The 22,479-nt window shown below is 57.7% G+C and overlaps 1 protein-coding gene across 1 annotated transcript in view; it reads left to right on the top strand.

The window, feature by feature from the left end:
- Positions 1-22,479, top strand: part of LOC133357820 (uncharacterized) — a 41,784-nt gene extending 19,305 nt beyond the window's left edge. The window contains exons 14-36 of the mRNA XM_061575961.1: positions 563-986; positions 1,414-1,549; positions 2,285-2,361; positions 3,758-4,002; positions 4,162-4,258; positions 4,929-5,000; positions 6,760-6,866; positions 7,036-7,108; positions 7,753-7,848; positions 8,500-8,574; positions 9,173-9,265; positions 10,196-10,324; positions 11,808-11,892; positions 12,331-12,419; positions 13,341-13,403; positions 14,865-14,960; positions 15,441-15,640; positions 16,199-16,334; positions 17,467-17,558; positions 18,231-18,358; positions 19,079-19,258; positions 21,041-21,115; positions 21,257-22,479. Coding sequence (XP_061431945.1) covers positions 563-986; positions 1,414-1,549; positions 2,285-2,361; positions 3,758-4,002; positions 4,162-4,258; positions 4,929-5,000; positions 6,760-6,866; positions 7,036-7,108; positions 7,753-7,848; positions 8,500-8,574; positions 9,173-9,265; positions 10,196-10,324; positions 11,808-11,892; positions 12,331-12,419; positions 13,341-13,403; positions 14,865-14,960; positions 15,441-15,640; positions 16,199-16,334; positions 17,467-17,558; positions 18,231-18,358; positions 19,079-19,258; positions 21,041-21,115; positions 21,257-21,315 — 2,827 coding nt within the window. The 3' untranslated portion in view covers positions 21,316-22,479. The remainder of the gene's footprint in view (positions 1-562; positions 987-1,413; positions 1,550-2,284; positions 2,362-3,757; positions 4,003-4,161; positions 4,259-4,928; positions 5,001-6,759; positions 6,867-7,035; positions 7,109-7,752; positions 7,849-8,499; positions 8,575-9,172; positions 9,266-10,195; positions 10,325-11,807; positions 11,893-12,330; positions 12,420-13,340; positions 13,404-14,864; positions 14,961-15,440; positions 15,641-16,198; positions 16,335-17,466; positions 17,559-18,230; positions 18,359-19,078; positions 19,259-21,040; positions 21,116-21,256) is intronic.

Here is a 22,479-nt window from a genome sequence, read left to right as displayed (position 1 = left end):
TCTCGGCAAGCACCGATTCAGGCCGGCACGGCGCGCGAGAGGGCGGTGTGGCCAGAGCCACTGCCGGCTGCCACTCCTCTCTCGGTGGGGAGGATTGATGTCCTCAACTGGCGATCCTCCAAAGATGCAGAGATTCAGAGGTAATACCGAACAAAGCTCAACCATGACTGCATTCATCCCCTGCTGGTGCTGATCGGCTCACAGTGAGGACATCACCTCCACTCCTCTACTTAAGAGCGGAGACTGGGAGACTTCCTCAGAATGATGGCTAATCGCCTGATGGGGATGGTTGTTGTTGTTGTAATCACCAGCGAAACTTCACGGCTACTCGAATTGTAAATGTTGTAGTGGCTTTCACTCTACAACACAACCGGTTAGTGCTGAACTAGTAACTAATTGCCACGTTTTGTTAACGTGGCAAACCTTACCAATTGGCTTATTCCTTCAGAACCCCGCACCTCCGATTAGCACGGTGGGCTACGCACGGTGCAAAAACAAGTTCAACACACAAGTACATACATGACAGCTATCGACTGTCTGCAGGAGTCTCATAGCAGCGAAGAATCCCCCAACGTAACCCAGGTCGCCCCTTGCAAAACGAACAATGCCGTTCCCTCCGTCTCACTGGGTCAATGTCACATCTCCTGGTTAAACGTCGGCTGCACGCACGCCACAACAAGGGAAGTATTAACCGGGGCGGGCGCTGGGTTCGAACCACCAACCCCTGCAAAGGGCCCCACCGCGAGCCGCCCACTCGTAACGCGAGACCGGCCGCCCCGTGCCCGGCTAGGTGCACACAGCTGTTCTCCGCGGCTCCCGTGGCGGGGGCGGTGGCGGGCGCCCTGCGCGAGGCCCTGTCACGAAACGGCCTGCTGGAGGCCGGGGCCCGCCTGGCGGTTCGCTCCAGCGCCGCCGGGGAGGACACGGAGGAGATGTCGGCGGCGGGGCAACTCTCCACTCTGCTGGGGGTCTCCGGGTGGGAGCAGGTCAGGGCCCGGCCACCGTGCGGGAGAGAGTGGGGAGTGGGGAGTGGGGAGTGGGGAGTGGAGAGTGGGGAGTGTGGGGAGTGGGGACTGGAGAGTGGGGAGTGTGGGGAGTGGAGAGTGGAGAGTGGGGAGAGAGAGTGGAGAGAGTGGGGAGTGGGGAGAGTGGGGAGTGGAGAGTGGGGAGTGGAGAGTGGGGAGTGTGGGGAGTGGGAAGAGAGAGTGGGAGTTGAGAGAGAGTGGGGAGGGGAGAGAGTGGGGAGAGAGAGAGTGGGGAGTGGAGAGAGTGGGGAGAGAGAGAGAGTGGGGAGTGGAGGGAGAGAGTGGGGAGTGGAGAGAGTGGGGAGTGGAGGGGGTGCTGCTGGTGGTGCTGCTGCTGGTGTTGTTGCTGTTCCTGATGGTGGTGGTGGTGGTGTGTGCGCTCCCCCAGGTGTGCGTGGCGGTGCGCGCCTGCTGGGCCTCTCTCTACGCGTTCCCCGCCGTGGAGTACCGCCGCCAGCGCGGACAGCCCATCGCCTCCCACATGGGCGTCGTCGTGCAGCTCATGGTGCCGGCACAGGCGGCAGGTGAACGGCGAGGCCACCGTGGCGCGCACAAAGACAAAGCCCCCCCGTATAGCCTGCTCACGATGTTGGGGCAAGTGCTGTTAGCGAGTACAACCGATCTTGTCAAGGACCATGACCCACCATCGCAGCAGCAGCAGCGGCTTCTGGCTGGCATCGCGCTGCGATTTCAGATGCTCTTCCGCGGCCGTCTGGAACGCTCTTCCGATATTAGGGAGCCACCGGAGCTGTGCACTTTTGTCAATCGTTTCGGTTGACAAACTCATTTGTTTGGAACTGCGTGTTGTGTGTTAGTTTCCTGTGCTTCTCTAGCACCTCCGATTAGCACGGTTGGCTACGTACGGTGCGAAAGAAGTTCAACATATGTCCAAGCCTGGCATGTGGCGTACGTGCAGGCATGTATGCGTACATGCGTGCGTTTATGCACACACACACGGTCATGTGTGCGGGTGTGCATCAGTTCGTTCGTGTGTGCGTGTAGGAATGCCCTTCACGTGTGTATGTGTGTAGGAGTGCTATCCACGTGTGTGTGCGTGAGTGTGTGTGTGTGAGTACCTGGTGCGATGTGTAAACATCGCCACTGGGGAGACAAAGACAGCCGAGCGTGGTTCTGGCCACCCACCCCCTGTGTGCCGTACTGGCCCTCACAGGTGCTACTCGCTAACAACACTTGCCCCAACAGTCTGTAAAGGCTACACTACGGGGTGGGGGACTTTGTCTGTGCCCCTGTGTGTGCAGGAGTGCTCTTCACGTGCGACCCGGTGAGCGGCCACCCCGGCAGGATGGTCATCAACGCCAACTACGGCCTCGGGGAGGTGCGAGCGTCACGCGCCGGGGTGGTGGTGCAGGGTGGTGGTGCAGGGTGGTGGTGTGGTGGTGCAGGGTGGTGGTGTGGTGCAGGGTGGTGGTGTGGTGGTGCAGGGTGGTGGTGCAGGGTGGTGGTGTGGTGGTGCAGGGTGGTGGTGCAGGGTGGTGGTGTGGTGGTGGTGCAGGGTGGTGGTGTGGTGGTGCAGGGTGGTGGTGCAGGGTGGTGGTGTGGTGGTGCAGGGTGGTGGTGCAGGGTGGTGGTGTGGTGCAGGGTGGTGGTGCAGGGTGGTTTGGTGCAGGGTGGTGGTGCAGAGTGGTGGTGTGGTGGTGCAGGGTGGTGGTGCAGGGTGGTGGTGCAGGGTGGTGGTGCAGGGTGGTGGTGCAGAGTGGTGGTGTGGTGGTGCAGGGTGGTGTGGTGCAGGGTGGTGGTGTGGTGGTGGTGCAGGGTGGTGGTGCAGGGTGGTGGTGTAGGGTGGTGTGGTGGTGCAGGGCAGTGTGGTGCAGCGTGGTGGTGTGGTGGTGCAGGGTGGTGGTGTGGTGGTGCAGGGTGGTGGTGTGGTGGTGCAGGGTGGTGGTGCAGGGTGGTGCAGGGTGGTGGTGTGGTGGCGCAGGGTGGCGTGGTGGTGCAGGGTGGCGTGGTGGTGGTGCAGGGTGGTGCTGTGGTGGCTCATGGCGGTGTGGTGCAGCGTGGTGGTGTGGTGGTGCAGGGTGGTGTGGTGGTGGTGCAGGGTGGTGCTGTGGTGGCTCAGGGCGGTGTGGTGCAGCGTGGTGGTGCAGGGTGGTGGTGTGGTGCAGCGTGGTGTGCAGGCAGGGCGGTCCAAATTTTTGGCCAAATTGAGAAATGACACCCGGCAAAAACGACGCAATCGAGTTAATCACTCGGCAAACCATCCCCCACTACTGGCGGACGGCAGATCTCGGGCAATCGTTCTTCTGGCGGCCTCCGTGGTTTCCTGCCCCGAACGAGCGAGCTGAACTGGAATGGCTCCATCCCCTGAGTAGCGGTTAGCGCACTGCGCTCACGGCCAACACCGGTGTTGGCCTCCGCTAGGATTCACTCAGCCTCAAACGAGAAGTGTCGCTGGGGTGGTGCGCAAACATCTCCACTAGGGAGGCAAAGGCGGCCGGGCATGGTGCTGGCCACCCATCCACTCGTGCGCTCATTGGAGACTGGTGGCAGCACGATCACGATGACGATGATCCTGATTGATGATGACGACGACGATGACGACAACGACGATAATGACGATGATGACGACGATGACGATGATGACGACGATGATGACGATGACGACGATGATGACGATGATGATGACGATGACGACGATGACGACGATGATGACGATGACGACGATGACGATGACGACGATGATGACGATGACGACGATGACGATGACGATGCAGTCGGTGGTGGGCGGATCTGCGGAGCCGGACACCATCACCCTGGCGCGCCACCCAACCGGGCCGCCCCGCGTGCTGCGCCAGCGAATCGGCAGCAAGCGCGAGCAGCTGGTGCCTACAGGTGAGCACCACCTCCACCCACCCCTGGGGGTGCTGCTCTGGAGAGAGAGAGAGAGACAGCGACTGTCGTTGTTGGCTCTGCGTCTACATCAGCCGTGCACACGAAGGAGAAGCAGCAGCAGCAGCGGGTGATGGCTTCTCCCCCCCCCCCGCGTCTCCCCCCCGTGGTGCCCTCTTCCCCCGCGTCTCCCCCCCCCCGCGTCTCCCGCGTCTCCCCCCCCCCCCCGCGTCCCCCCCCCCCGTGGTGCCCTCCCCCCCCGCGTCTCCCCCCCCCCGTGGTGCCCCAGACGGGGGGTGGAGGTGAGGGAGGTGGCGCCCGGCGACTCCAAGCGCTGCTGCCTCTCGCGTGACGTCATCGTGCAGCTCGGCTCGCTCGGCCTGCAGGTGGGCGGGGGGGGGGGATACACGGGGGATGGGGGTGATGGAGACGGGGGGGTGGGGGGTGGAGACCGGGGGATGGGGGTGATGGAGACGGGGGGGGTGGGGGGTGGAGACACGGGGGATGGGGGTGATGGAGACGGGGGGGTGGGGGGTGGAGACACGGGGGATGGGGGTGATGGAGACGGGGGGGTGGGGGGGTGGAGACACGGGGGATGGGGGTGATGGAGACGGGGGGGGGGGGGGTGGAGACACGGGGGATGGGGGGTGATGGAGACGGGGGGGGTGGGGGGTGGGGAGACGGGGGTGGGGTGGAGACACGGGGGATGGGGGGTAATGGAGACGGGGGGTGGGGGGTGATGGAGACGCGAGGATGGGGGAGGCCAATGTGGTTCGCGTCTTTAATTTGACACCAAGGGGACGTGTGCATCGGTTTGGTGATGTTGTTGGTGATTGCGATCATCTTTGGTGATTGCGATCATCTTTGGTGATTGCCATAATTATTGGTGATTGCAATCATCTTTGGTGATTGCGATCATCTTTGATTGCGATCATCTTTGGTGATTGCGATCATCTTTGATTGCGATCATCTTTGGTGATTGCGATCAGCTTTGGATGACTGCGTTCATCTTCCTGACCATTGCGCCACCTGCCCCCTGGTCCCCGCTCGACGCAGGTGGAGGAGATGTTCGGAAGCCCCCGGGACATCGAGTGGGCGCTGGTGGGGCAGCAGCTCTACCTGCTGCAGGTGAGCAAACGCAGACACGGGTGAGCGACTCCGGGACAGGTGAATGACTCTGGAACAGGTGAGAGAATCTGGAGGAGGTGAGCGAAACTTAGGAAAGTGCATTCTACATTCTGCTTGCAAGACATTCCAGTAGATGGCCACGCAGGAAATCCCTGGATTTTATCTTCCACGAAGCTCATGGTCCACCTCAAACCGCATCCAATGCACAAACCATGGCAGTAGATGCGGATACCTGATGTTGCACAAATGGAAAATTCAAAAATCTCTCCCCAACGCACGACTGTGGTGATCCAGAACAGACCGTGTCACGTCTAGCGACGCAATGGCCCCGTCCACAAATACGAAGGAGACATCACGGCGAGTCACTCCGCTGCTCCTGACGCGCTGATCTGGCTCGACCTCCTGCACGTGACATTGTAGATGTTGCTCTGCATCTACATCAGCAGCCGTATAGAGCAAGACGAAGGCTGAAGGAGGGAGTCTCGAGACATCCGTGCGGCGATCCACCAACCCTCGCGGCTGCCTCCACACAGGGACAGATTTTACGGTCGGCCAACAAATGCGGCGTGGCTGGCACCGACCTGGTGGCCTTAACTCTGACCCCGGTGGCATGAACCCTGACCCCGGTGGCACGAACCCTGACCTCATTGGCACGAACTCTGACTCCGGTGGCACGAACCCTGACCCGGGTGGCACGAACCCTGACCCGGGTGGCATGAACCCAAACCCCAGCGGCACGTACCCTGACCCCGGCGGCACGTACCCTGACCCCATTGGCACGAACCCTGACCTCATTGGCACAAACTCTGACCCTGGTGGCACGAACCCTGACCCGGGTGGTACGAACCCTGACCAGGGTGGCACGAACCCTGACCCGGGTGGCATGAACCCTGACCCCGGCGGCACGTACCTTGACCCCGGCGGCATGTACCCTGACCCCATTGGCACGAACCCTGACCCCGGTGGCACGTACCCTGACCCCATTGACACGATCCCTGACCCCGGTGGCACGAACTCTGACCCCGGTGGCACGAACTCTGACCCCGGTGGCACGAACTCTGACCCCGGCATCATCAGGAGGGTGTGCTGCAGGCTTTGCATGAACAGCCCTCGCAGGCCACGAGCGAGCGAGGGGGGGCCAAGGGCCGCATGATAGACAAACGCATCCATCGTGCGGTCATCGGTGTAATAGGTGTGTCTAGTTGGTGTGTGAACAGTCTTAACACCTCCTGTTTTAATGCCAGAAAGGGTATGAAGCCTATTCTTATTTTTACATAATTTGTATACTGGCACAAAGGTCCCATAGATTTAACGCGTTCAACGTTCAGTCAACCTTTGGTGATCATTCACTGTCTCTACTTGTAAGGATGGATGTTGATTTTCTTTGGTACCTTACATAGCCAACCGTGCTAATCGGAGGTGCAATTCGTACGGTTGGCTACTTATCTATCCCCACCCACCCCCCTCAAGGTGCCACTCCACCAGGGCTCCTCGTTGCAAGGCCCGCAGGCCCCTGGCGGCCCCTGGCGGCCATTAGTGCGGCCCCCGACAATACACACCACGTGACAACACCACCCCTCCCCCCCATCATCATCGCCATCATCGTGCTGCTGTCAACCCCTATGGTTTCTAACATGGGGTGCCTCTCACACTGATGATGACTTATCGGCGAAAGTGGCAAATCTCTGCATTACACGGATTCCCACTCACCCCCCCTCTGCCCTCACCCCCACCCGGGCCCCCTCCCCCACCCCGCCAGGCGAGGCCCGTGACCACGCTGGACATTGAGACGGAGGCCGAGGTGCTGCACGAGTTCGACACGGCGATCGCCAGCGACCGGGAGGTCCTCACGACGGCCAACATCGGGTTTGTGCCCAGCGGGGGGACAGGGTCATAAGGGGTCGCGTGGGGGGTCGCGGGAGGTCGTGGGGGTCGTGAGGATCGTGGAGGTCGTGGGGGTCGTGGGGGGCCGTGGAGCAGCGGGTCGGGGCCAGGCGTTAAGGCGCCCCCCCCCTCCCCCCCTCTCTGTGAGCAGGGAGATGATGCCCGGAGCTGTGACGCCGCTGACGCTGAGCGTGTTCATCCGAGCCATCGAGTTCTCTCTGCAGGTGCGAACCACCTCCACCCAGGCCCCTTGCTCCCTCCCTCACCACTCCCCCACTACCTCACCACTCCCCCACTACCTCACCACAACCCCCCACTACCTCACCACTCCCCCACTACCTCAACACTCCCCCACTACCTCACCACTCACCCACTACCTCACCACACCCCCACTACCTCACCACTCCCCCACTACCTCACCCCCCCCCCCCCACTCCCAGCGGATCCCTCCTCTTGGAGTTGGCAGCACTGACTTGCACAGTGACCTTTCCCTTGCACGGTGACCCCTATCTTGCACGGTGACCACTACCTTGCATGGTGACCCCTGCCTTGCATGGTGACCCCTACCTTCCACAATGACCCCTGACTTGCACGGTGACCCCTGCCTTCCATGGTGACCCCTGCCTTCCACGGTGACCCCTGCCTTCCACGGTGACCCCTACCTTGCACGGTGACCCCTACCTTGCATGGTGACCCCTGCCTTCCACGGTGACCCCTGCCTTCCACAATGACCCCTGACTTGTACGGTGACCCCTGACTTGCATGGTGACCCCTGACTTCCACGGTGACCCCTGACTTGTACGGTGACCCCTGCCTTGCACGGTGACCCCTACCTTCCACGGTGACCTCTGCCATCTCTCCTCCGTAGGAGTTCGTGGTGGCCGCCGGCCTGTGGCCGCGACTGATCCCCTGCGCACACAAACTCATGGGCACCACCTGTGCCCACAACTTCATCAACCTCACGGTAAGACCCCTGGGGAGGGGGAGGGGCGGCGGAAGGGGTGACGGGGGAGGGGTGACGGGGAAAGGGGGAGGGGGGACGGGGGGTGAACGGGCAAGCTGTGGCTGTCAGTGCGAGTGTGTGAGTGTGTGTCAGTGTGTGTGTCAGTGTGTGTGTGTGTGTGTCAGTGTGTGTGTGTCTGTGTGTGTGTCTGTGTGTGTGTCAGTGTGTATGTCAGTGTGTGTGTGACGTATGGGGGAGCGATAGTGTAGCGGTTAGCGCGCTGCGCTATGAACCCGGCGATATGGGTTCGATTCCTGCGCACTGCCAACATCAGTGACAATTATCTGAACCGGTCCCTGGCCTCCCCTAGGTCGACTCAGCCTAAAATGAGTACCTAGTGCGATGTGTAAACATCGCCGCTAGGGAAACAAAGGCGGCCGGGCGTGGTGTTGGCCACCCACCCCATCGTGTGCCGTGCCGGCCTTCATAGGTGCTCGCTAACAGCACTTGCCCCTACAGTCTGTTAAGGCTATAGGGGGATCTTTGTCTTTGTCTTTGTTGTACGTATGATGATGATGGTGCCTGTGTGTGTACAATGATGATCGTGGTGTAGTTTGCTGTGCTAATGCCGCGTCTGTCTGTGTGTCCGTGTGAATGTGTACATATTCACAGAATCTCGGGGTGTCAACGGAACACCATAACATTTGCATGCAGAAGGCTTCAATGGATCTCTCATTGCTTGGAAGGGTAAAACACACACACACTCACACCGCACTTTTACGCACTACAAAGACAAAGATCCCCCGTATAGCCTTAGCAGACTGTTGGGGCAACAGTGCGGTTAGCGAGTACATGTGAAGCCTGGCACGGCACACGAGAGGCTGGGTGGCCAACACTCCGCTCGGCCGCCTTTGTCTCCCCAGTGGCAATGATTATACACCGCACCAGGTACTCATTTGAGGCTGAGTCGACCTAGGGGAGGCCCGGGACGGATTCAAATAATCGTCACCGGTGTTGGTGGCCGTGAGCGGGAATCGAACTCGGGTCACCGGGTTCATAGCGCAGCACGCCAACCGCTGCACCACCGCTCCCCCTCCACGTACACACACGCACGCACTCATGCACGTGGAGATAGACGCACACTGACGATTCCTCGCCGGCGATTTGTATTTGCCATCGGCCGTAACGAGAACTGATTCCACACGCGATCCACAACATCCGCCCGTGGACCGCGATCCACGCATCGGCCACCGCGGTGCCGCGCCGTATCCGCGAAGACGACCACGACGATTTGTCATTGTCCCCCCCCTCCGCCTCCCCCGCCCCCCCCCCCCCCCCCCCCCAGGTGAGCGACGAGGTCACCATGGACGACCTGCTGCGTTACCACGGCCGCTCTCCGCTCTGGAAGAGGATCGTCAACGGCGTCCGTCTGCTACGGGTAAGGTCCCCGTAGGCAAATGTGAGGACGGGGAGACACAGTACGGCCGACTCAAATCGCTCTCGTTGGATCTTTAACGTCCGCTGTGGGTGAAGCGGACGACGCGTAGTGTTTGGATTCTCCTGCAGTGTACGTCATCCATCATCAGGTTTTCTTCCGATTCCGTTCCCATGACGTACGTGCAAGTACGTCATGGGAACGGGTTCGGAAGAAAATCCGAAATAAAATAACTTTATTGGTACCGAGGCTCCCACAAGGCCGCGCGGTTTGGTGCCGGCTACCGTCGAGTGCGCCGGTCGTGTCGACACGGCTCTCTGCAGTGAGTGACGACGTCTTTAAGGACAGCGGCGCTGCTACTTCGCCTCTACAAATAAAATTAGCGCCGAGCCGCTCACGCGTTCCAACATTGGGTGATGAATGAGACACACCACCGCCTGCGACTTGCAGATGTCTCGAAACGAAGGGAGAGGGGAACGTGGCGAGGGTCACTTTAAAATAAGCTAATAGCTCAGTGGGCGTTACCAGGTGAGATCAAATAAAAATTGCTTCGTTTTATTTGGATATTTTTTAAAGGTGATTTGTTTACCTTTCCTATAGGTTGCACTGCTTTCTTGTTTCCGTGTTGTGTTTGTCGTTGTAACGTTCTGACCCCATGCCCCCTACTGGACATCTGTGAAAAAGAGCTTTACAGCTCATCGGATTCCTCCTCTAGTCCAAGTAAAGATTCTGATTCTAATTTCACACCACCCCGATGGGGTCACGAGGACACGGTGACCACGTGACCCCATGACTGTAACCTCCTGACCTCCTGACCCCATGACTGTGTGACCTCCTGACCTCGCAACCTCCTGACCCCGTGACCCCGTGACCGTGTGACCTCATGACCTCCTGACCTCGTGACCTCATGTTCCGGCGTCACGTGGGGCGCAGTTCCTGTACGGGGCGCAAGCGCGCGTGCACCGGTGGCAGCGGCGCCTGGCGACGTTCGGCGTCCGCACCGAGGGCAGCGCTCGCGACATGTACGCGGCCATCACGCGGGCGCTGCCCCACTACTTCGAGGTGAGGACGTATGTGTGTGTGTACGTGTGTGTGCGTACCTGTGTGTGTACCTGTGTGTGTGTGTGTGTGTACGTGTGTGTACATCACGCGGGCGCTGCCCCACTACTTCGAGGTGAGGACGTGTGTGTGTGTGCGTGTGTGTGTGCGTACCTGTGTGTGTGTACGTGTGTGTCTGTGTACGTGTGGGTGTGTGTGTACGTGTGTGTGTGTGTACCTGTGTGTGTGTGTACATCACGCGGGCGCTGCCCCACTACTTCGAGGTGAGGACGTGTGTGTGTGTGTACGTGTGTGTGTGCGTACGTGTGTGTGTACCTATGTGTGTGGGTGTGTGTACATGTGTGTGTACATCACGCGGGCGCTGCCACACTACTTCGAGGTGAGGACGTGTGTGTGTGTACGTGTGTGCGTACGTGTGTGTGTGTGTACGTGTGTGTGTATGTGTGTGTGTACATGTGTGTGTACCTGTGTGTGCGTACCTGTGTGTGCGTACCTGTGTGTGTGTGTGTACGTGTGTACCTGTGTATGTGTGTACGTGCGTACCTGTGTGTGCGTACCTGTGTGTGTGTACGTGTGTGTCTGTGTACGTGTGTGTACGTGTGTGTGTACGTGTGTGTGTGTATGTGTGTGTGTGTGTACGTGTGTGTGTGTGTACGTGTGTGTGTGTGTACGTGTGGGTGTGTGTGGGTGTGTACGTGTGTGTGTGTGTGGGTGTGTGTGTGTACGTGTGTGTGTGGGTACGTGTGTGCGTGTGTGTGTGGGTGTGTGTGTGTCTACGTGTGTGTACGTGTCTGTGCGTGTGTGTACGTGTGTGTGTGCGTGTGTGTACGTGTGTGTACGTGTGTGTGTGGGTGTGTGTACCTATGTGTGTGGGTGGGTTGATGTGGGTGAGTGTACGTGTGTGTGTGGGTGTGTGTATGTGGGTGTGTATGTGTGTGACTGTGTGTGTGTGGGGAGCGGTTGTGTAGCGGTTAGCGCTACGCTGCGCTACGAACCTGGCCACCCGGGTTCGATTCCCGCTCGCGGCCAACACTGGTGGCGATTATCTGAACCGGTCCTGGGCCTCCCCTAGGTCGACTCAGCCTCAAATGGGTACCTGGTGCAGTGTGTAAATATGGCCACGGGGGAGACAAAGGCGGTCAGGCGTGGTGCTGGCCACCCACCCCATTGTGTACCGTTCCGGCCTTCATAGGTGCTCGCTAACAGCACTTGCCCCTACAGTCCGGTAAAGCTGCAGGCGATCTTTGTCATTGTGCGTGTGTGCAGTGCTTAGTGCGCTGCACGACGAACCGAGCTCTCCGAGTTCGATTCCTGCTCACGGCCAAAACCAGTGACAATTATCTGAACCGGCCCTGGGCCTCCCCGAGGTCTCAAATGAGAACCTGGTGCGGTGTAAAACACCGAGCTCACACAAGGGGGGATCTTTGTCTGTCTGCGTGTGTCTGTGTGTGCGTGCACACTCGTCTCTGTGTGCGAGTGACTGCAGTCGTGGTCAACCACCATCACGGCAAGCTCCTGCTCGGGCTCATGGAGCATCATCCTCATGTCCATCCTTGCTCAGGGAAAACCAAGTACGCTGCATACAGTCCACCATTCACACAGTCCACCACTCAGTCCACCACTCGCACAGTCCACCACTCAGTCCACCACTCGCACAGTCCACCACTCACTCAGTCCACCACTCACTCAGTCCACCACTCGCACAGTCCACCACTCACTCAGTCCATCACTCAATCCACCACTCAGTCCACCACTCACTCAGTCCACCACTCGCACAGTCCACCACTCACTCAGTCCACCACTCAGTCCACCACTCACTCAGTCCACCACTCAGTCCACCACTCAGTCCACCACTCACTCAGTCCACCACTCACTCAGTCCACCACTCAGTCCACCACTCAGTCCACCACTCACTCAGTCCACCACTCACTCAGTCCACCACTCACACAGTCCACCACTCACTTAGTCCAGCACTCCCTCGTGACGACTCTCTCCCGCCGCGTTGCCAGGCTGGACCAGCGAGCACTTCTCCGACGTGGCGATGCTCTTCAGCTCTTGTCCGGACGTCGTGTCGGCCGACATGCCCACCGCCATCGAGGTGACTCTCCCAGACCATGCCGCCGGCCTGGCATGGGCCTGCCTGGCCTGGCCCACTGTTACCTGAGCCTAGATCTGTAATGTTAGCAAGCAGACTTGTGCCCATCTCTCCCAGTGGAGGTAAAGGTGGATAATGGTGCAGCCCTGCAATTGCTCCCTCACTCCACCGCTGCGGGAAGGGGCCTCCGCTGGCGGGAGGTCTCGAGGGAGCCGCCCTCTCTCTCTCTGGCCTGACTTCTTCGAACGATTTCTCGATCCTCCCTTTTGCTGACCCGCACCGACCTGCGTGGTGAAGTATGGTCAAACAACCCCCGTGACCGACGAGGCATGGGGAGGTCCTCGTGCAGCAGTGGATTGACAAGGGGGGCTGTGAACTGAATGCTTCATGTGATTGTAGCTTTGAGGCGCGGTCACATTCAGGTAAAGGCGTCGCGGCATTAACCAGGGCAGCCGCTGGGCTCGAACCGCCAACGTCTGCCTGAAGCGGCAAACCCCGCTACCGCTCGGCCATGTCACCTTCATCTAACAGTGGATAGACCCTAGCTCATGGCGATGATGATGGTAGTGATGATGGTAGTGATGATGATAAGACAAATATCCCCCGTATCGCCTTCATAGACTTCGCAAGTAGTACCTGTGAAGGCCGGTAAGCCACACAAGCCGGGTCGGTGGCCAGCACCACGCCCGGCCACCTTTGTCTTCCCAGTGACGATGTTTACACACAACAACAGGTATTCATTTGAGGCTGAGTTGACCTACGGGAGGCCCAGGACCGGTTCAGATAATCGTCACCGGTATTTGCCTTGAGCGGGAATCGACCTCGGGTCGTCGGGTTTGTAGCGCAGCATGGCGCTAACCGCTGCACCGCCGCTCCCCACGACGATGACGATGTTGCACTGTGCTGCCCTGCCTCTCCGTGCAGGCTATGAGTGCGGCTATCCGACAGCAGGGCCAGGAACAGGAGTTTGGGGCTCTGGACGTCAAGGTGAGGACCGCAGCCCCCTCTGCCACGAGGGGGGCCGCCACATTCAACAAAGCAGAAGGCCGCAAGCATTGGCAGAGAGTCCAACTGCGACCGCATTGCGAGACGCTGGACAGGAACAGTGCGGCGAATTTATTTATAAGAGAGAAAGCGGCAGTCAGTCATAGCTCTCTGTGTGAGTCTATGGGTCTCTGTGTGAGTCTATGGATCTATGTGTGAATCTATGGGTCTCTGTGTGAGTCTATGGCTCTCTGTGTGAGTCTATGGGTCTCTGTGTGAGTCTATGGCTCTCTGTGTGAGTCTATGGGTCTCTGTGTGAGTCTATGGTTCTCTGTCCTCCTACTGAGCGGAAGTTGAGTGAGGGTAGATTTGAAGCTTTCGTGACTGCAAGGATTCATACTCTTAGGTTTTTTCGGTAAAGTCACGTCGGTAAAAAAGATAAAATTATAATTAATAAAAGTAATAATAGAAATAAAATAAAAGCCTCACTTGATACAGTAAATCTAGCTGTGACGGTCCCACCTGATGACGGAGACTTGTGTTGCCTCCGAAACGTCGTGATTTATTATTTTATCTTATTTCTATTATTACTTTTTTTAATTTAATTAATTTTTTTACTTACGTGACTTTACCGAAAAAGCCTAAGAGTTGAGTGAGGACTTCAACAGAACGCTTTGGCTGCTGAAGCAGACTGCGTGGAGGGGAGTAGAGCGAGACCACAGAGAGAGAGAGACACGCAAACTCCAAATGTACAGCAGACATCATCAGGGTCGGGATCGAACCCACGGTGTCCTGTGCACCAGGCGAAGTAGTCAACATCTCATCGCCACGACGTCCTGTGCACCAGGCGAGGTAGTCAACATCTCATGGCCACGACGTCCTGTGCACCAGGCGAGGTAGTCAACATCTCATGGCCACAACGTCCTGTGCACCAGGCGAGGTAGTCAACATCTCATCGCCACGACGTCCTGTGCACCAGGCGAGGTAGTCAACATCTCATGGCCACGACGTCCTGTGCACCAGGCGAGGTAGTCAACATCTCATGGCCACAACGTCCTGTGCACCAGGCGAGGTAGTCAACATCTCATGGCCACGACGTCCTGTGCACCAGGCGAGGTAGTCAACATCTCATGGCCACAACGTCCTGTGCACCAGGCGAGGTAGTCAACATCTCATGGCCACGGCGTCCTGTGCACCAGGCGAGGTAGTCAACATCTCATCGCCACGGCGTCCTGTGCACCAGGCGAGGTAGTCAACATCTCATCGCCACGACGTCCTGTGCACCAGGCGAGGTAGTCAACATCTCATCGCCACGGCGTCCTGTGCACCAGGCGAGGTAGTCAACATCTCATCGCCACGGCGTCCTGTGCACCAGGCGAGGTAGTCAACATCTCATGGCCACGGCGTCCTGTGCACCAGGCGAGGTAGTCAACATCTCATGGCCACGGTGGCGCCTGTGTGCAGGACGCCGCGGAGTGGCTGCGCACGGAGCCGAGTGGGGACGCGGGAGCCAAGTTCCGCGCCTTTCTGGAGAAGCACGGCCACCGCTGTCTCCGGGAGGTGAGGGCGTCTCCATCGTGTCCTTTCAGGCCGAGTCAACCTAGGCGAAGCCCACGATTGATGTTGTTGTTTTCCGTGAGCAGGAACTTGGGTCGTTGGCAGATTCTCAGCGCATTAACCGCGACACTGCCACTCCATACAAAAAACAAAGATCCCCATTATGGTATTCGCAAGCTGTTGGGGCAAGTGCTGTTAGCGAGTATCGCCTATGAAGGCCGGCACTGTGGCACACGAGGGGGTGGGTGACCAGCACCACGCCCGGCCGCCTTTGTATCCCCAGTGGCGATGTTTACTACGCACCGCACCAGGCGATGTCGTTGTGTGTGTGTGTGCTCACGTGACGTCTGCGCTGACGCACTCCGGGGGGTGAGAGCATCCGTGCGCGTCATCCTGTGTCACTTAAGGCCGAGTCGACCTAGGGGAAGCCCACAATCGGTTTAGATGCCCGTCCCCCTCCCCTCCCCTCCCCCCGCGACGAAGGCCGAGTTCAGGGAGAAGTCGTGGGCCAGCGACCCCAGCACCATCGTCGCGGCGCTGCAGGCCGCGCTGCTCTGCCCCCAGGGCCTCCAGGGCCCCCAGGGCCCCCAGCGCCCCCAGGGCCTCCAGGCGACGCACAAGGGAGACGTGGGGGTCCACGAAGCCGTCGCTCGCCTTAGATCTCCCGTGTCGGCCGTGGGCAGGTTAGGCCAGTGCTGTGTCCTCACGTGTGTCCCCGTGTCCTCGTGTCCCTGTGTCTCAGTGTCCCCGTGTCTCCGTGTCTCAGTGTCTCAGTGTCCTCGTGTCCCCGCGTCTCCGTGTCTCCGTGTCTCCGTGTCCCCGTGTCCCCGTGTCCCCGTGTCTCCGTGTCCCCGTCACCTCCGTGTCTCCGTGTCTCCGTGTCCTCGTGTTTCAGTGTCCCCGTGTCCCCGTGTCCTCGTGTCTCCGTGTCTCCGTGTCCCCGTGTCCCCGTGTCCCTGTGTCCCCGTGTCTCTGTGTCTCCGTGTCCCCGTGTCTCCATGTCCCCGTGACCTCCGTGTCTCCGTGTCCCCCTGTCCCCGTGTCTCCGTACCCCTGTGTCTGTCCCCGTACCCTTATGTCCTCATGTCCCTGTAGCCCCGTGCATCCTCGCCTCCCCCGCATCCCCGTGCCTCTGCCTCAATGTCTCCCTGTCCCCTATTCCCCCGTTATCTACCCCGTGCCCCCCCCCCCCGTGCCCCCCCCCCCGTGCCCCCCCCCCACGTGCCCCCCCCCCCCCCCAGGCGGATACTGTCGTGGGTCCTGCCCCGGGCTCGCCGTGCCGTGGCGGACCGGGAGCAGGGCAAGTCTATCGCCATCAAGGTGAACGACGAGTTCAAGTCCGCATACTGGCAGCTGGCCAGGGCCATGCGACTGGAGGTGAGCGAGCGAGCGGTGAACGAGTGGAGACGCGGGGGGGGGGGGACACCGAGTTTGAGTCGCGCGCACGAAGATACACGCCCCTAGCCCCGCCCCCTGGCCCTGCTCGGCCCCCAAGTCACACGACTAAGACAAGCACCTCCACCATCGTCTTTGCAATTACACCACCACCACCATCATTATTACACCACCACCACCACCATCATTATTATTACACCACCACCACCATTATCATCATCATCATTACACCACCACCATCATCATCATTACACCACCACCACCATCATTATTATTACACCACCACCATCATCATCATTACACCACCATCATCATCATTACACCACTACCACCATCATCATCATTACACCACCACCACCATCATTATTATTACACCACCACCACCGCCATCATTATTACACCACCACCACCATCATCATTATTATTACACCACCACCACCACCATCATCATCATCATTACACCACTACCATCATCATCATTACACCACCACCACCATCATCATCATTACACCACTACCACCATCATCATCATTACACCACCACCACCATCATCATCATTACACCACCACCACCATCATTATCATTACACCACCACCACCACCATCATTACACCACCACCATCATCATTACACCACCATCATCATTACACCACCGCCATCATCATTACACCACCACCACCGCCAGCACTGCTAACAATTTTTTTACTCTGTGTATTTTACCAGGGAAGCCCCACTTAGCTTTATAGCTCTGTTTCAGAAGCGACCTGGCCACAAATCATGGCTCAAGCACGTGGCTTATCATCGCGTGGGCATTTACAGCAGCCAAATCCTCTAAGTGTGGAGGGAAAAACCGGAGAACCCGGACAAAACTCCACGCGACCACGGGGAGAGAGACACCACAACTCCAGAGTCGGGATCGAACCCACGACCTCCTGGATACCAGGCGAGGCAGTTAACATCTCATAGCCACCGCGACGCTGCGGCTTAGAAAGTAGCGGGTGGGAGTTAAAACTACCCGAACCGTGCTGGCTCTGCTCGTAATGCACCAGTGGAAAGACGGGGGGTGGTAGCACGCGTGCCCATTCTCACTCCCCCCCTCCCGCCTCGCCTCGCAGGGCTTCCTGCCGGACGACGACCTCCTCTTCTTCCTGACGCACGCGGAGATCGCCACCGTTCTCAACGAGCGGCCGCCCAACCTCGTCGTCAAGTGAGACGCCGTTTGTCGCTTCGATCACTTTTCTCTTGTTTGGTTCTTTCGGTGAAGTCACGTAGAAATAAATGTAATGTAATAATAATAGAACGCGACGTTTCGATTGCAACACAAGCAACCATCATCAGGTAGAAATGAATGAGAAAACAAACCTAGTAAACTTGGAAATATAATGCGATGCAACACAGAGAGTTGGCCAACACAACAGTCAACACCCCACCTGGTTGATTACGTTCTTACTAAAAAAAAAATCCAGAAGACCCGGAGAAAAACACCCATGCAGCCACGGGCAGAGAGACACCGCAAACTCCGAACAAACAGCAGCAGCAGGAGTCAGGGTTGGCATCGAAGCCCCCAGGACCTTCTGCACACCAGGCGAGGGAGTCAACATCTCCTAGCCAACACTCCGCTCGCTTGTCGTTGTGACTTTCTGACCCGCCCCCCTCTGATACAGACCTGTGCAAAAGAGCTTCATAGCTCATCGGATTTCTCCAGGACGAATCAACATTCCGATTCTTCTCAAGAGAATCTGATCCTGTCTTCGAGCCGCGAGAGAGCGGCGAACAGCGCCAACCACCCGGCCACTGCGGCTCTGGATGTGGTTGTCGGCTCAGCATCGCTCTGACCTCTGAGCGCCCCCCCCCCCCGCTCCCCCCCGTGTCCCCATAGAGCCCAGAGGAGGCGCAGGGCGCTCGCCCTGCAGATGTCGTTGAATTTCCCGGAGATCAGCGTCGCCAAGCCGCGTCCCGTGGCGAGCTGGGAGGGGACGGAGCGTGCTGGGGGGCAGAGCCTCACGGGTGGGGAGGGGGGCATTGTCAGCACAACCACGTGGACGCATCAATATCGTCATCGACACATCAACGTCATCGTCGTCATCACCATCAACGTCGTCATCGACACATCACCATCAACGTCGTCATCGACACATCAACGTCATCGTCGTCATCACCATTAAGACATCAACATCGTCATCGCCACGCATACATCATCATAACATCAACATCATCATCACCATCAATACATCAACATCGTCATCACCATCAACACGTCAACACATCAACATGAACACATCAAAATCAACACGTCAACACCATCACATTAATATCAACAAATCAATATCATCACCATCACATCAATATCAAAATTTCCGTCAATATCATCATCATGATCACCATCGACATCAACATCGTTATGGTCACCATCAACATCACCATTGTCATCAACATCGCCATGAATATTCCCAACAATATCACCATCACCACACCGTCACACCAACGCAGCATGATGCGTGGTGTGAGTGCTGGCTACAGTGGTGCTGTGCAGGCATCCACATAGCCTGGTATTAGCGGTGTGCTGTGTGCTGCGGTGTGCTGTGTGTGTGGTGTGTGTGTGCTGTGTGTCTGGTGTGTGCTGTGTGTGTGTGGTGTGTGTGTGGTGTGTGCTGTGTGTGGTGTGTGCTGCGGTGTGGTGCATGCTGTGGTGTTAGCGGTGTGCTGCTGTGCTGCGTTGTGCTGCAGGACTGCCAATCAGCCAGGGTACTGTGAGTGGGCCGGCTCGCGTGGTGCGCTCCCTGTCCGGAGCGAGCTCCATCCAGCGCGGGGACATCCTCATCGTCACCAGCACCGACATCGGCTGGAGTCCATACTTCCCCCTCCTAGGGGGCCTTGTCACTGAGCTGGGGGGGCTCCTCTCTCACGGTGAGTTGTGGGGGGGGGGGCGGGTTAAAAAGAGCTTCATAGCTCATCGGATTCCTCCAGTATAAATACATATTCACATTCTGAGAATATTCAGCTCCTGAGAATATTCAGAGCTATGTGGCTCTTTTTCACAAGCCACATGGCCATCACGTGTCATAGCTCAACCAAGTGGCGTCATCGTGTGGAAATGTACAGCAGCAGCCGAATTCTCTTAACACGTGGTGACGTTCATTCTAAATGTGGAGGGAAAAACCCGAGGACCCAGAAAAATCCACACGACCACGGGGAGAGAGAGACACCACAAACTCCAAATATACAGCAGCAGGCGTCTGGGTACCCACGACCTCCTGCGTACCAAGCGAGGTAGTTGACATCTCCTAGCCACCACGGCGGCCCGGAACGACCGCAAAGAAATGCCCCACAGGCGGCGGCGGCGGCGGCGGCGGCGGCGGCGTTGACTTCCCATCGCGCAAACAACGACCCCGTGGGTGCTGACGGAGCCCCGCGTCGACATGGCCACATCTCGCTCGCCGCGTGAGTGACGACCGCCTCCCCGGCCCGCCGCACTCTCTCCCTGCCAGCGGCAGGCGGCAGCAGCTGCCTGGATGGCGGCGATGCCCCCCCCTACCCCCCACCCCCCAGTTGGTTGTGCACGAATGTATGTTGAACTTCTTTCGCACCTTACGTAGCCAGACGTGCTTATAGGAGGTGCGGTGGGGGGACAACAAACTGAAGACAAAAATAAGTTAAATCTCGACTTAAAGCTTTCGTGACTGCAGGAATTCATATTCTTTGGGTCTTTCGGTAAAGTCACGTAGGTAGTAGATAGGTTCAAAGGAAATGACAAAAAAATAACAAATCACTTTTTCTTTGAACCTATCTACGACACGTGTAGTAGCTGCATGTGTAGTAGCTGCATGTGTAGCCGCTGCATGTGTGTAGCAGCTACATGTGTGTAGCAGCTACATGTGTGTAATAGCTACACGTGTGTAGTAGCTACTACATGTGTAGTAGCTACTACACACGTGTAGTAGCTGCATGTTTAGCTACTACACGTGTAGTAGCTACGGGCCCCGCACTGTCAAGCGCCCCGCGCTAAATGCTTTCAAGCTATCAACTCCGGTTCAGTGATTCTGCACTTGCTCTATTACTATAGTACTATACCCCCTTCAACTTTTACGAACGACTGGGTGTTTAAGGTTAGCGATTTGTCGTATTATCTGGCTGTATAGCAAATAAAAAAATACAATTACTTTACTATGCAAGTAAAAAAGATTGTGTTATAATGTTTAAGTGTTTTTTTTTATTAAGGGCCCCTTTATAACATCATGCTACAGGCCCCGCACTTGCTTCAGCCGGCACAGTCACCACCACCACCACCACAGTGTTGGCTCTCCTCTCAACGATGTGCGGCTTGAGCAGAGGCAGCGGCGCCTCTCTGCTGTCCAGCGCTTGCGTGAGACGACGCCACAAAGCGGCAGTCGTCTCAGCGCCGTGACCGCAGTGCATCTGCAGGCCGTCGCCTCGGATCTGACCACGATCCGTGCGTGTCGCCCGCGTGTGTGGATACGCGTGTGTGTGCGTGTGTGTGTGGGTACGCGTGTGTGTGGGTACGCGTGTGTGTGCGTGTGTGTGTGGGTACGCGTGTGTGTGGGTACGCGTGTGTGTGTGTGGGTACGCGTGTGTTCGTGCGTGTGTGTGTGGGTACGCGTGTGTTCGTGCGTGTGTGTGTGTGGGTACGCGTGTGTGCGCGTGCGTGTGTGTGTGCGTGTGTGTGCGCAGGAGCGGTGGTGGCTCGTGAGTACGGGCTGCCGTGCATTGTCAGCTGCAAGGGAGCGACGCATTTCTTCACGAGCGGTGAGCAAGGCAACCCGACTCCCCCCCCCACCACTCGCACCCCCACCCTCACACCCGGCTCCCCCCTCTCTCCCCTCTCTCCCCTCTTTCCTCTCGCTCATCCCCCCCCCCCCATCTCTCCTCCCTTCTCTCCCCGTGCAGGAGAGACGCTTCTGCTGAACGGGACCCAGGGCTTCGTGCAGAGAGTGGACGAGAAGTGACGGGCGGTGCAGACTGCGTCCGTCGGAAGCCCCCCTCAGTGGCACCCCACTTGAGAGCCCCCCCCCCGGGGGCACCCCACTTGAGAGCCCCCCCCCCCCGGGGGCACCCCACTCTGTCTCGGCACAGAATACGAGTGGGGGGGGGCAGAGATAACAAGCTGCGATGGTGGGCGCTGGAGATGATGATGGTGGTGATTCATCTTCTTGGTTCTTTCGGTAAAGTCAGGTAGAATGGAAATAATAAAATTAAATAATTCTCACGACGTTTCGGCCACAACGCATGCGTTGTGACCGAAACGTGAGAATTATGTTATTATGTTTTATTTTGTTATTTTATTATTTCCATTCTACGTGACTTTACCGAAAGAACCAAGAAGATGAATCCCTGCAGTCACGAAAGCTTTAAATCGAGATGGTGGTGATGATAATGATGAAGGTGGTGATGATGGTGATGATAATGATGATGGTGGTGATGATGGTGATGATGAAGGTGGTGATGAAGGTGATGATGAAGGTGGTGCCGGTGATCGCATTCACGGTGATTACAATGCAGAAGAGCGTTATGTTGATGATGGCGATAAAGTCGAGTTACAATCTTGATGACAATTGCATCGCTGTCGATGAGTAAATGATGATGATGATGATGGTGAAGACGATTTGTGGGCAGTGTGCAGTGCAGCGGTTAGCGGTTCGCTACAAACCCCGAGTTTGGTTCCCGCTCACGGCCAACACCAGCAACGACTACCAAAATGGATCCGTCCTGGGCCTCCCCTAGGTCGACTCAGCCTCAAATTACTACGTGGTGCGGAGTGTAACCATCTCCACTGAGGAGACAAAGTCAGCCAGGTGTGGTGCTGGCCACTCACATCCTCGTGTGCCTTGCCAGCCTTCATAGGTGCTACTCGCTAACAGCACTTGCTCCTACCGGCTGTTGAGACTCTATAGGGGATCTTTGTCTGGGTGAAGACTGTGAGATCGCAATGGCACTAGACGCAAAGATGAATATAGTACCGAAGTTATGCGTGAGTAGGTGATGTCAGTGTGTCGTTTGTAATTGACTAGATGAAGAATGTGGTTGTCCTACGTGAGTCGGTGATGGTTGTCCGACAACTCGGTATGAATCACTGATGGAGATACCGATAAAGGATATTGCCGATATATCGA

This window comes from Lethenteron reissneri, chromosome 60, assembly GCF_015708825.2.
Source record: "Lethenteron reissneri isolate LAM-NWPU_2019-01 chromosome 60, ASM1570882v1, whole genome shotgun sequence".
NCBI lineage: Eukaryota > Metazoa > Chordata > Hyperoartia > Petromyzontiformes > Petromyzontidae > Lethenteron > Lethenteron reissneri.
Note: the sequence above shows the minus strand (reverse complement) of the source record. Positions and strands in the feature narration are given on the sequence as shown.